At 35.2% G+C, this 14789-nt stretch overlaps 1 protein-coding gene across 1 annotated transcript; it reads left to right on the forward strand.

The window, feature by feature from the left end:
• Positions 1-77: 77 nt before the first annotated feature.
• Positions 78-4788, forward strand: LOC131429909 (uncharacterized). The gene is made up of 3 exons (XM_058594359.1): positions 78-235; positions 4309-4392; positions 4447-4788. Exons 1-3 carry the CDS (start codon positions 190-192, stop codon positions 4608-4610), a joined length of 294 nt encoding a protein of 97 aa, XP_058450342.1. The 5' UTR covers positions 78-189; the 3' UTR covers positions 4611-4788.
• The last annotated feature ends 10001 nt before the right edge of the window (positions 4789-14789 follow it).

Genomic DNA, 14789 nt, shown 5'->3' on the forward strand with positions numbered 1-14789 from the left:
TGAAGCAAATGTTTTATCTTATCAGTCCTGCGATTACACCTGAAAACGTACGGCGAAACAGGTTCCACTGTGATCCATTCTCGACACACCAGCTAGTTTATTGTGGCACTTTCAGGATCGCGAGCCAAAAACGGAAAATCTATTTTAATTTGCATTTAAAAGCTTTTGAAGTTTGTCTAATTCCTAACAATGCAGTTACTCAAAAGGAAAGCCTTCTACTTTACACTGTTCTTAGGTAAAACAAAAGATCAATTATTAACAACAGCATTCATAAGAAATTTGTCTTGTTGACTCATCATACTTTGTGATGTGCAGCCAGATATGAATCATGTCGGGTAATAGTTTCACAACAAAATTACTATGAAGTGTGCTAGAATCATTTATTTACTAGATAAAAACAATTTATGATTCACGAAATATACAAAATCAGCTTCAAATTATATTAACACAAAACGTAATAAATATGAAAGAACTTGTGTGAAAATGTGCTTTTGAAGTGAGAAATTATCAGGCGGTTCATAAAAGAGATTGGATTTTTTATGAGAGTTAATTGTTTATATACATAGTAAACTAATGTGAAAATGTGTAACTAATATTTCAAGAAATACTGTTCCTTTTTCAAATGGCCGTACATAACTCACTTATTTTGAGTGTTGGTGATAAATCCATGAGATAAAATCAGAACCGAAGTGAACTACGTTTGTGCGGTCTTTGCAGTGTATTAGTGATGTAGTTCATTACTCAAAAAGTCGTGTGAGTAACACAAACAAGCGTTTTTTTGCCAAAAAATCGATTTTCTTCATCAATGTAATCTCCTTCAAGAGCAATACAATCATTCCAATGCTTCTCTTTCGTCTTTAGCCTCAAAATAGGCTCCACATTCCTCATTTGAGTTGAATTTCTTACCGGTGAGCATTTTTTGAGATCACCGAATAGTCAGTAGTCAATGGGTGCCAGAACTCTACTATACGGTGTATGAGGAAGCAATTCGAAGTGTAATTCGTTCTATTTAATTTATTTAATTTCATCTAATTGTGAATCGGTACATTGTCTTGGTGAATCAGTGGTTTTTTCTTCGACATATGGGCCCTTATTACCGTTCTCACTTCCACTTCCACTTTCACTTCACTCACATATCACTTCACTTGAATTTACCTATTACCAGTATCACGCTCAGTGAAGAAATCACTGTAGTGAAAAAATCATATTTTCCAACAAAATTTTGGTGATTTGATGTTTGTAATAACAACAAGCTCATCTATGTAATTACTTTTTTCTCTGAAGTGGCCTTCGTGATAAAGACCTACATTCACTTCACTTAGTTTTCACCGCGTAGTAATACCCTAATAAGGGCCATAATGTCGTTTTTCCTTGATTTTTGCATTCAAACGATCTAATAATGTAGTATTTGCTATTGAGTATGTAGTGCTATGTAGTATTCGCTATTGATTTGTTTTTTTTTTTCTCAAGATAGTCGATGAAGATTATAAAGGGTGATTTTTTAAGAGCTTGAGAACTTTTTTAAACAATAAAACGCATAAAATTTGCAAAATCTCATCGGTTCTTTATTTTAAACGTTAGATTGGTACATGACATTTACTTTTTGAAGATAATTTCATTTAAATGTTGACCGCGGCTGCGTCTTAAGTGGTCCATTCGGAAAATCCGCTTTTTTATCGACAAATTTTGTTCAGCGATGAGGCTCATTTCTGGTTGAATGGCTACGTAAATAAGCAAAATTGCCGCATTTGGAGTGAAGAGCAACCAGAAGCCGTTCAAGAACTGCCCATGCATCCCGAAAAATGCACTGTTTGGTGTGGTTTGTACGCTGGTGGAATCATTGGACCGTATTTTTTCAAAGATGCTGTTGGACGCAACGTTACAGTGAATGGCGATCGCTATCGTTCGATGCTAACAAACTTTTTGTTGCCAAAAATGGAAGAACTGAACTTGGTAGACATGTGGTTTCAACAAGATGGCGCTACATGCCACACAGCTCGCGATTCTATGGCCATTTTGAGGGAAAACTTCGGAGAACAATTCATCTCAAGAAATGGACCGGTAAGTTGGCCACCAAGATCATGCGATTTGACGCCTTTAGACTATTTTTTGTGGGGCTACGTCAAGTCTAAAGTCTACAGAAATAAGCCAGTAACTATTCCAGCTTTGGAAGACAACATTTCCGAAGAAATTCGGGCTATTCCGGCCGAAATGCTCGAAAAAGTTACCCAAAATTGGACTTTCCGAATGGACCACCTAAGACGCAGCCGCGGTCAACATTTAAATGAAATTATCTTCAAAAAGTAAATGTCATGTACCAATCTAACGTTTAAAATAAAGAACCGATGAGATTTTGCAAATTTTATGCGTTGTATTGTTTAAAAAAGTTCTCAAGCTCTTAAAAATTCACCCTTTACCATATACGTCCCAAAATATTGAAGCCTGAAAAATATTTTAAGGTAACCTGTCCGGCTGATTGTTGCGCCTTTGGACGCTATGGTCGTAGTTCACCGGCTCCAGTCAACTCAGACGATTGTGATTCCAGAGAGAAGTGATGGATCCATATTTCATCCATTGCAACATATCGACGGAAAATATCTGATTTATAATTTGTAAACAAAGTCAATCACTACTCAGAATCATCAATACTTTGATGTTTTCAATCGACTGTGACTAAACGCGGCAGCCACTTCGCAATGCGACTTCTTATGGTCAAATGTTCATACATAATTGTATACACACTACCTTCCGATATCTTTACGACCTTAGTTATCACACGCAATTACAATTTACGGTAAGATATAACCAATGTGTAAACTTTTTCCTGCTTTCTAGAGTAACCACTTCAGTTGTTCGTCATCATCGGTGTTCGTACGACCACGTTTAATTTCAGTGAACCAAGAACAAATGGTTCTTTTTGATGGAGCAGAGTCCAGATAATACTTTTAAAGTCATTGCTTGTACAGTATTTTTTTCATCAAGAAGCAATGATAAATTAACACACGGAATTGTTTTGAATCCATTGTTTTGAAAATGACAAAAAACAGTTTCACCTAAATGGCTGTCGCTAATCGACTGATCGAAATGTCATGAAGTTTCACACATAGTCTTTTGAAAGTTAATGTTTCATAAACGTCATATGGATTTTACAATAAAAGGGCCATCCGTGTATCAGTCATAGAAAAACGGCAACAGCAAGAGACATTCATACTACTGCGTAAGTATCGTATGAAATCCAACAGAACAAGCATCATGGTGCTGGAAACAAAATGTAAGCCTGACGACTTCGCAACCAATTCGAAATATCTTACTTACGTTGTCATCGACGGCTTCCTTACAGCGGAAGTACACTAAATTTTTTGTAGCTATTTCCTTAAATTGAATAACAAAGTATAATTTATTGGCACTGACACTGAGAGGTCACTAGTTTTTACTCGGTTGAGCCCTAGGATTATTTCTTTCCAAGCTGTAGGAAAAACCGTGGTATAGAACGCTTTTTGTGGTATTTGATCGTCTTTTGCAACTGACTTGGCGGTCCATTCTTGGCGTACAGAATTATTGCATGGCTACGATCCTACTGACAGTAAGACTCGTTCCAGGTCGGGGCTCGAACATACAGCAACTGGATTGTAAGACCAGTGCCCTACGCATTGAAACGTCTACACTTACTCTGCACTTTCGAAACTGTTTGGAAATAAATGAAGATTGTTGCTTTGATTTAACGGTTATTTAAAAGCGGTTTACCGAGATTTCGACGAATTGATAAATGTATAGGAGTAGAGATATTTAATATTAAACCCGGTATTTATGAGTATGGCGTAACAGGTTGAAGAAGCGCATTCCTTCTTACGTTATCCTAAGTCATTACGATAAATGCCGTTGTAAATTGCAGATAACTTTGGGTAATCAGCTGGTCACGTGTACCCTCACTATTATAAAACTGTTTAGAAATAGGATTTTACGAAAACATATCGAAAAATGCTGAAAGGTTCGATAATTTACATTCAGAAACGCCATCTGATTCTGCAAACTTCACAGTCGGTTCAGTAGTGTACTGAACAAATTGTATGGAACGTACTATGATGCTTCCTTTCAGAACGTTTCTCAAACATACGACAGCAGGCTTGGAAAATAAACAACACACGCCTAATTACGTTGTGTCTACTCTATAACTGTACATCACTTGGTACCTTGACAACTTTCAATCTGACAGTTCCAATTATTCTGGAATATATGTGACAAAAATTACACTTGATGAATAATAATAGTTTAAGCACATTTTTTCTTAAACCTATCTATCATTTACAGTGTTACTGAGCATGTGCTTAGATGAAACGGAAGCTAGGAGAAAAATTCTTCGTGGCCGTCGGACAATCAACCGCACATACAAACGTATGTAATCGTAATGGTAAAATATTCCAATGCTCTCACTTCCGCATTCCACAGGTGGTACCGCCATCCCGGCGTGGGCTATCGTTACACTGGCCGGACTAGCAAACATCATTCTAGGCGGACTGGCATATTTGGTGATGCGTAAAACTATTCTACAAACTCCAATTGAAAATGTTAACTCGTACACACCTGCTATGCTGCAAGATGATACGCAATGAACATCGGCGAGGAGGATCTAGAATTAAAAGCTTACTATAATAACACATAAATAAGTTGGAAACACTTTTCATTCACGTTTTGGAAATCCTTTCCAAATATTCCATCCATGAAACAGAACAGCTTAGATTATACTTTTTAAATTTTTATTAAAGTACTTTCTCATAAAATAAAACGGTATGATTTTCTTTCAATTTCAATGAAGTCAAAAGTATGAGCATCTTTTCAGTCAGCAGGAAACAATGCACTTTTTGTTACAAAAAAAAATCTTGCAAGAAGAACATAGAAAAACCTATTTTAATCCACCTAGTGGTGTAATGATGCTTTTCTAATAATACCCATATTTTCATTAATACTACTAACAGAGTCTTTGACCAACTTTTCCTTCGAAAACTGAATATAAAAGTTTGTTCGAGTTTAAACTAGCAAAAATTTTTAATTTTTTTAAATAATTTGAGCCAAATTTAGAACAATTTGTCCATTGTTTGCATTGTCGCTCTAAACGACGGTTTGAAATTTTAAACACACTTTACCATGTTTTCCCGGAACAATTTTATTTTTGTGTTAAATTGTTCTGTTTTCATCCCAAAATGAAATTTCGCAAATGCCTGTAAATTGGTTAAGCAGCAATTTCTTTATTTTCAAATAGGCACTGTTGGTTTTAAGATTAAGTTTTAAATTAACTTTTAAAAAAATCACTTTCTTTAGTGTATATTTTGTAGAGTACCCAAATTTCTACATCTTCTACTTGGACACGAATAGATTTCCGTACTGAAAATGTCGTAAAAGTATATGAAGTCTGACTACTTGCCACCCATTTCTGAAGTTGCTCGATTACAAACAGGCTCTCAGTGCAAAATATGACCTGGTCATGGCAAGGAGTGATGTTTTCAGCAAATCAAAGTTAACGTCATCGATTAATTTGCCCATAAACTAATGATTTGGAAAGGAATTGGCAGAATCCAAAATCAACCAAATAATTAATTTGAATCAGTAGCATTTGAAAAAATTGGTGCTATCACTGGACCTGCAATAATTTCTTGATAAGTTTCAGATAGCTTTAGTCACAGTCGAAAAGTTCTACAGTGGCACCACTGCACCACTGAACCGATTGTAACAAACTTAAATTCGAATGAAGGCTCTTAAAATTCCATCGAATGCTATTGAATAAAATCATCATACGACTTCCGGTTCCGGAGTTATATGGTGATAAATAAAAAATCCAGAGCATGATAATATACCCTGCATGATTATCGGCTCCCAGCTCCCGACTCATTTTCTCAGAAATATCTCAACCAATTTTCCCATAGTTAGGCTCCAAAGAAAAGTCTTGTATTCTCATAGATTACTATTGAACTTAATTCGGATCCGACCTCCAGAATTATATGATGAATTGTGTAAAAATTCTCATAAGTCATACGAAAAAAACTTTTATTTTTGGATCAAAACTGCTTCAACTGTAGTTGATGTTAGTTTCTGGTCGAACCAATCGATTTCGGTTGTATCGGTTCTCATTTCCCGGTTTGAGAAGTCACGGAAATAGTGATCAAAAACTCTTAAAACGGAACCAACTTTCATTTTCTCAGCGACTCCTAAACCGATTTCCGTAAACTTGGCATCAAATGAGAGATGCGGTCCAATAAACTGTTATTGACTTTTTCGGATCCGACTTCTGGGCCCGGGACTACAGGGTTGAGTGCGTTAAAAATTTCAAACTTCCGTTTAAAGCGATGACTTTTTTTAATGTATTATTTATTGCAATATGAGTTAAATTTAAATTGTTAAGATTTCAGTTGGGTGTTCTGCCACAAGTGGTGACTTTTCAGCCCTATTATATACATAATTTGGTTATTACCATTAAGAGATCATTTGATTTCGCAACTCTGTGATTTTTTTGTAAGGAAAATTGTAAACCTCTCAATCTCATTCACTTTTATCAGCGATGGCTTGGCCAATTTTTCCAAGCTTAGGTTCAAATTTTCTTGGGATCCCATAAAGTATTCCTGAATTGCAACCGGATCCGACTTCTGTGTGTTAAAAATAATATAACGTCACTTAAAGCGGCGAAACAAAATACGTAAAAACATCTAAACTGGCCTCAAAACTACTCCAATCGGTAGCTATTATCAGTAGAAAGCCAAAAAAAACGATTCCGGCTATACTGGTTCCCGGTTATCGATTCACGACCGGAGATAGTAATCATATACTCGAAAATGGAGCTCATTCACTATTTTCAGAGATGATTAAAGCAGGTATTTCCATTTCTTATAGGGAAAAGCTATGTAATCACAAATTTGAAACTTTTTTTGAGTGCAAACTAGCATAACCTTTTCAATAAACTGTTATGTCAAATTAATATGCATTTTTCCTTATTTTGCATAGTCGTACTAAATGACGGTTTGAAATTTGAAACACACTCTACACTATAGTTCCGAAACCGGAAGTCGGATCCGGATGAAATTCAACAGCAGTTAATGAGACATTAGGACCTTTCATTTGAGCCTAAGTTTGTGAAATCGATCAAATCATCTTTGGGAAAACTGAGTGCGTTTCGTTTTAGAGTTTTTGACCACTATTTCTGGTACTCCCGGAATCGTTATATCCGAAGTCGGTTCGTTTAGTAACTAATTAGCCTATAAAATAAACCAGTTCTGAGCCAAATCGAGAATTTTTTGCATCGTCGCTGTAAATGGTTCCATCTACTAATGACGGGTTATCTATATAAACTTTTATTGAAATTATTTTAGTGTAATTCTTGATTTTTTCTAAAATTTCTTCTGATAAAATGGTAAGATGGTGGCCTTCGTCACAATGTAAGATAGTAAAACGAAATTATTGCCAATACCTCTAAAGCTGTCATTTTTAGGATCGATTTTTTCATTTCATTGCGCTTTAATTTCTTATCAATTATACATTATTTATAGAGATTTTCAATACAGAATTTCTATCCCCCAATACAGATTTTTAGATTTTTCTCCTGAAAATATAGATTTAAATATGGCAACCCTGTACACTATTCGAAATTGAACTAAGAACGCTGCGAACGGAGCAAAGGCGATGGTATTTTATTCTACCGCACCAGCAGGCACCGGTTTTGCATCGTCATTTTGTACGATGGTTTGAAAGTTGACACTTATCGCCACATAATTTCGGAATCGGAAGTCGAATCTGGATGAAGATACACAGTATCTTTTAAGACATTGAGAGGTTTATATATCCTTTAACTAACACGATTTGCTCACTAGATGCATTTACCAGATAGTTTTATAAAAAGTTCCACAAAAAGTTACGCCATCACTTGTGGAAAAATACTCATGAGATTGAAAAATTTTCAGTTATCGCGCTGTAATACCGGAACCGGAAGCCGGATCCAGATCAACTATTCGAGGACTTTTTTAAGAATTTCAAGATCTTTTATTCCATTTCAGTTTGTGAAAATTAGTTAAAATAATTTCAATAAAATTGTGTGTGTGCATTTACTCATAGAATTGCACATGTTACCTTGTAATTCCGGAACCGGAAATCGGATAGAGATAAAATTTAATAGCAGTCTATGGGATCATAGGAACTTTCAGTTGAGTCTGAGTTTGTGAAAATCGGTTTAGCCATCTCTGAGAAAAGTGAGTGACAATTTTTACATAGTTTTGGTACATATCACCCTGTCATTCCGGAGCCAGGGGCTGGGGTCCACTAGGAGATTGATAGTACCTATTAGCTCTCTCCGGACTGTACCAGCCTAGATGCCGTGTGGAATCCGGCGGAAAAAAATGAACCAAGAATAGATCCACTGGGTTCCTGCTTCCATGTCGTAAAAGGCGACAATTTCAGGAGTTTCTTTTTCCTTTCAGTTATCAGATATTTTCAATGTTTTACTTCTGATTACTCTATTTTACTAAATCATCTCTTTATTCAACCTATCAATTTCCGTCTAGCTTCGGAGAAAAGATTATAAAATGAATGATAAAAATCAACCATTGCGTAAATCCGTTTATATTACAAAGTTAATAACAGATATAACATATATCGGTATATTGGATACATAGTAAAAAACACTTGATATTAATATTTCAAACAGTAAATTAATATTTTTCTCGGTAGTCGGCTGCCCAGATCAACTAATATAACCAATTAATAATTTTAATAAATAATTAAAATAATAAAGCGGAAATAATAAAGAATCAAGACGCGTGTGAAATCTGTTGACCTTTGTTTGGTGATTTAAAATGATTTTATAATAACCGTTTAGAATATTTCAATGCAATGAACCAACTTTTTTGTCTAAATCCTATTCGCTCGTCTATTTTGTATCACGTAGTTTCATTTATAAAAACGTGCTTAATCCACCTAGCAGTGAGATGATACCTTTTTTTATCAATCCGCATGTGCTTTTTTGCATGACTAAAAAAAACGCGAAAGGTAGATGCATAAACGAGTGACTGCATACTCGACAGCCGGCTGTCCGGAGTTTTGTCAATTTCGGAGATTGACTGTTTCGTGCATTATATTGCCAGCACAAAGTAACACATAAAACCATAATACTTTAAAACATTCTTGGTAGCCGGCTACCCAGAGCAATAAACACATGATAACATTATTAAAACATTTACTAACAAAGTATCCTCTCCTGTGATGCATGTGGGAATGCAGAGGATTCCTCGGTTCCTAGTAGCAACATGCATCGAACTAACAATCCTTTCCCTCCCAAGTAGATCTGCATTCGGACGTGGCCGGCGTCGGTATTGATCAGCATGCATGGTTCAATACAGTTTGCACAGTGTGAAACAATGTGTTATTCCCAAACATGTTACTTCAAAAAATCATTTTGCAATCTCAATTGGTCCAGATCAATAACGGAGTAGCAACACACGGGCGGTCTCTAATGCTAATGCTAATATCACCCTGTCATTCCGGAACCGGAAGTCGGATCGGAATAAAAATAAACAGCACTCTATGGGACCATAAGACCTTGTTAATTTGAATCTGAGTTAGTGAAAATCGGTGCAGCCATCTCCATGAGAAAATCGAGTGATATTATTTGCCACATACCCACAAACACACAGACATACATCCATACATACATACACACACACACATACACACACACACACACACACACACACACACACACACACACACACACACACACACACACACACACACACACACACACACACACACACACACACACACACACACACACACACACACACACACACACACACACACACACACACACACACACACACACACACACACACACACACACACACACACACACACACACACACACACACACACACACACACACACACACACACACACACACACACACACACACACACACACACACACACACACACACACACACACACACACACACACACACACACACACACATACGCACAGACATTTTGTGATCTCGTCTCGATCTCTCCGGGCCTCGTTTGTAAAGTCGGTTTTCACAGCGATAGCTGGACCTTTCTATATGAGAAAGGTAAAAAGTTAGTCCAAAGCTGCAGGGAGAAGTGTGTTTAAAATTTCAAACCGTCACACAGTGGTCCAAAACTGGAAAAAGACGGTCAAAAGTCTGTACTGACTTTCACTGATTTTTAAGAGCTAACGTGTCTTCGAAGAAGTTTTACAAGTTTATATTACGCTTCTTTTGAAAGTGGCACCTTAATTTATGTTAAGGGGGTAGCACCAATTTCGAATAAAAATATATTTTTTTCCAAAAAAAATTTTTTTTTCTATCTTATTTTGAAGAAAAAATACATTTGAAGTATTTTTGCTAAAGATATAAATAGTGTAAAAAAATTATTTTTTGAGATATATTCACTTTATTTTAAAAACAATTATTTTTGGACTTATCTACGTAGAATCTACATCTATTACCTAAGTATCTACTACAAAGTGCGCGTAAACACGCATAAACATGCTTATGCTTGCACGCGCAACTTAAGCAAATTGTTGGGATTTTTATTTTGTTTACTTTTTGACAATTAACAATATTATAAAAAATCTAAGTGGAACTCGATGCATTTTTTTTAGGCCTTTTCAAAGTGGGTTTTAAATATTGAAAATCCTAAAAATTATCAAAAGTTCGTGCGACGCTCACTTAGAGATGTGCGAAGCAGCTCATACCGGTGAGCAGCTTCGAACCGATCAGCTCACTAAAGGGAATCGATTCAATGTATCAGCTCATCAGCTCATTTAAATTGAACTGAAGGTTTGTTTTGAGCGCCGTTTTTCTTTCATATGCATTATCGAAATCATTGATGTACAAAGAACAATGTTATGCGAACTAACTTGTTTGCGAATTATTATTATTTCATATTTGAGAATATCTGCAAAAGTGGCATCCCTGAATGTACCTTAGCCTACTGAGTGAGAGGTAAGATTTGTTCACTTTTTTTTGTGCAACTATTAAGATTTCTTATCGACAACGGCTCATTCAATCTGTTAAAGAAGGCTAAATACACATTTGGAAAAAAACGAACAAAAGCTCATGCACACATTTCTTCTCATTTATAACTCGCTCTTCAAGAGCCGAAAATCCGTTCAGCTTGTAGCTTGTTTCCACCTTACCAGCGATGCGAGGTCATTTTTTAAAAAATCTGTGATCAAGCCAAAAACCTGTCTGTGCAAAATCTGTCCACGTTTGCCCGTTCCCATAATAACTAATCGGAATCATTTTGGTAAGCAAAAAAAAGGTCTCACTATTTCCTAACGCTCTGTAATTTTTGGTGCTAAACTGTGATCAATTTCAAAAATCTGTGATCGATTTCAGAATCTGTGTAAATCTGTGACCATTTTCAGAAATCTGTGCCATTTTTTAAATCTATGCAAAAGGTTGAAAATCTGTGGAACACAGATTAATCTGTGAACCTGGCATCCCTGCTTACCAGTGCGGTGAACTGGTGAGCTGCGGTTCTTTTAAAAAGAACTGTGAGCTATCAGCTCTTTTTAAAGATTCGATTCACTGGAATAGCTCAGGAACGAATTGCACATCTCTACGCTCACTGCAAAAGTGAGTTACAAAAATAGCAGACGCGTGACACCCTCCGTTTCTTAATCATGCATGGTTTCAGCACGGCCATAGTGAAAATGAGTCACACGAATAGTACTCAGGATATTCTTATTATGAAATAAACTGGATTAGGAATATAATTTCCTAAAAGCATTGTAAAAGTTTGCTGCATTAAGTTGCATATTTTGCTTCGGTACAAGGTTTCCTAGGTAAAAATAGGTTAAATGATGTATAACTTTTTCAGAAAAGAATAAACCTATGCATTACCTTCTACAAAATTATGGGAATTTATATTTTCTACAATTATTCCAAACAAAATATGTAAAAAAAATAACTTGAAACAAGTTATGATTAGAAAACTAGTTTTAAGGGAGTTATCATGATTCAATAACTAAAACTAACTTTGGAATGACCTAAAAAAAGTTCCATCGAGTTCCACTTAGATTTTATTTATAGTATTGGGCATATCTTTTCCTATATATTTTGTGAAAATCAGCTGCATAAAGTTGCATATTTCGCTTCGGTGTAAGGTTTTATTATAGGTAAAATGTTGTATAACTTTTCCAGGAAATAACAAACCTATGCACTACCTTCAACAAAAATATGGGATTTTTCATTTTCTTCAATTATTCCAAACAAAGTATGCATAACTTGAAACAAGTTATGAATAAAAGTTGATTTCAAGGGGGTTGTCACAAAAACACTTTGTATATCCGAAACGGTGCGACCTACACTTTTGGTATGCTTGACAAAGTAAATTATTTTTAATAGTTCAAAAAGTTTGTCGAAGCAAAAAATTTTCTATCTCTTCAGAAAAAAAGTTATGGTTATATTTTTTGTCAAAGTAGGCCATGAACAATTAGGGATAGAATCAAATTACGCGGTATATATTTGTAAATACTTTCTGAAAAGCAACTATATGCATTAAAAGAACGGTTTGGCAGCTACTGATTTATATCCAGGTTTTTATTGATTCGAACCACTGTGCGTCATTTAGATCGATACTGCGAAAAAACGAACAAATACTTTTCAATTTTGGCTCAAAACTATTCCGATTTTCTGCCAAAACCAGACTAATATTGCTAAGAAAACAAGTCACACGAGAAAGGCATCATTACACCACTAGGTGACAGTGAACATGCTCTGTTGGTTTATTTTCAGTCATAAGTATTTTGAAAAAATAAAACAGATATAACGAAATTCGTCCAAGGTAATTCTTCTTTTCTGCCATAAGGCTGATAGAAATAAAATCCAAAGTAGTCACGATCAGTTTATTAGTACGTTTATATTAGTGTATAAAGTTTACGGAAAAATCAACAATTTCATTTATTCATGTTAGACATTGTTAGGTACAAAATCGTCGAGATGCATTTAAAATGTGAAATTGCTGCTTTTCAATTCCGTTTTTGGCAGAGTGGAAAAATTATCAGGACTTGATAGCTGTTTGAAACTAATTACAGTGATGATCCCAACATATTGGCCAAAGGAAAATTGAAGAAATCTTCAATGACGACTTTAGACGCTGCGTAGTTGGCTCGACGTTGAAAATCATGCCCCCTGATTTTACCATTCCAATGTTCGGCATACGACGGATGGAGGAAATTTCAAAAAGTTCGTTCGAACACCGTGGGAATAATTTTGCAATTATGATGTTGTTAATATACATTACTTGATTTGAGCATTAGCATTGGAAATCAAACCAACCTGCGATCTTCTGTACACGGAACGACCGAAATCAGCTCTGCACCAAATTCGTATTACTGTTTTTGAATTAGTTGATTTTAACAACAAAATTTCCAAAATAACTATGAAATTAGTTAAAATTGAGAATTTACTTTGCAGAAAAAAAGTCTTATTTTTAGAGAATGTGTTTAGTTGGCGAATATTCTGGACACAAACCAGCAATATTTCAATCCAACACGAAATTCTCGTTGACAACTAATTTTGTAATTAAATTCAGAAAATTTGTTTCTATTTATCTATCACTATCATTGCTGAAGGACAGTACAAAGAAAACGAAAATGAAATTGATTTTATTAACAAGTTTATTAGCCAAAAATTCATGAGAAGTGTCAAAGCAAAACAATCCATTAAAAAGCTAAAAAGGACAGCCTTGTTGAAACTGCTTGCAAATTGTTTTGATATTTTTCGCATGTGTTACGATATATCCATATATAAATTTGTAAACCGATTTATAAAAATGACGTACACTCCTAGTGAAAAGTGCATTTATTCAAAATTTGTGCGCATTTGAAGCTTTGCGGGCTACGCCGTCCGGTGTACTACTTGTATTCGGTTTTTGTTTTCCGAGTGCTCAAAGTTTTCAGTGAGAGAGCCGATTTCGCGAAGTCGAATGAAGAAAACAGCGATTTAGAAAAAAAATTTAAAAAAGAAGTTTATGTTTCGTTTGTGTATTTTTCTCCAATACAACATCGTATTTATACCTGCCAATATAGAAAAGACAACCGCGACTGAAATTTTTTTCGGTAGTAGTGTGCCATCTAGTGGCTACAGTCATTACGGTATTAACGTTTTTTCAGTGACAGTGCGCCATATAGCTGCAAATTGCAGAAGCCAATTCAACCATTTATGTTGGTTGAAAACAACGTTCTATTTCTCAAAATCAACTAAAAAATTAGTTGAATGGAAATAAAGTGTGCCTTAGCTAAGAAATGACAGCACGTTTAATTGGTGAAATCAACTACAAAATAGCCATTTCAACAAATATTTTATTATTATTAAGGGAATGATATTTAAAAAATCTAAATTAGCGAAAGTAAGATTATTTTAGTTGTCTCAAAAAATAACTAGCTAAAATCAGAAAATTAACGAATTTTTCGCCAAAATGGTGATTTCGGTCTTTCCGTGTATTGATGTGAAAACAACCTGTTTTTCGTTTAGTAAAACTTTAGCGTTGCTGTAACATTATGAATTGCAAACAATAATTATAAGAACAATCAAAATATTTATATTAAATTTCACGCTTTAAATGTTTATCTACACACACGTTTTATGTGTGTTGTTTCTAGCTTTCGCTGAATATTTTCACTCTTGCGGTAAACGCATTCATATTAATCCGTTCAATGCATTACCGCAAAATGTAGGATGAAAACGTATTCACTCGCCACAAATTGATGCTTTCCATAAGCATTCC

Source organism: Malaya genurostris, chromosome 2, assembly GCF_030247185.1.
Source record: "Malaya genurostris strain Urasoe2022 chromosome 2, Malgen_1.1, whole genome shotgun sequence".
NCBI classification, from domain to species: domain Eukaryota; kingdom Metazoa; phylum Arthropoda; class Insecta; order Diptera; family Culicidae; genus Malaya; species Malaya genurostris.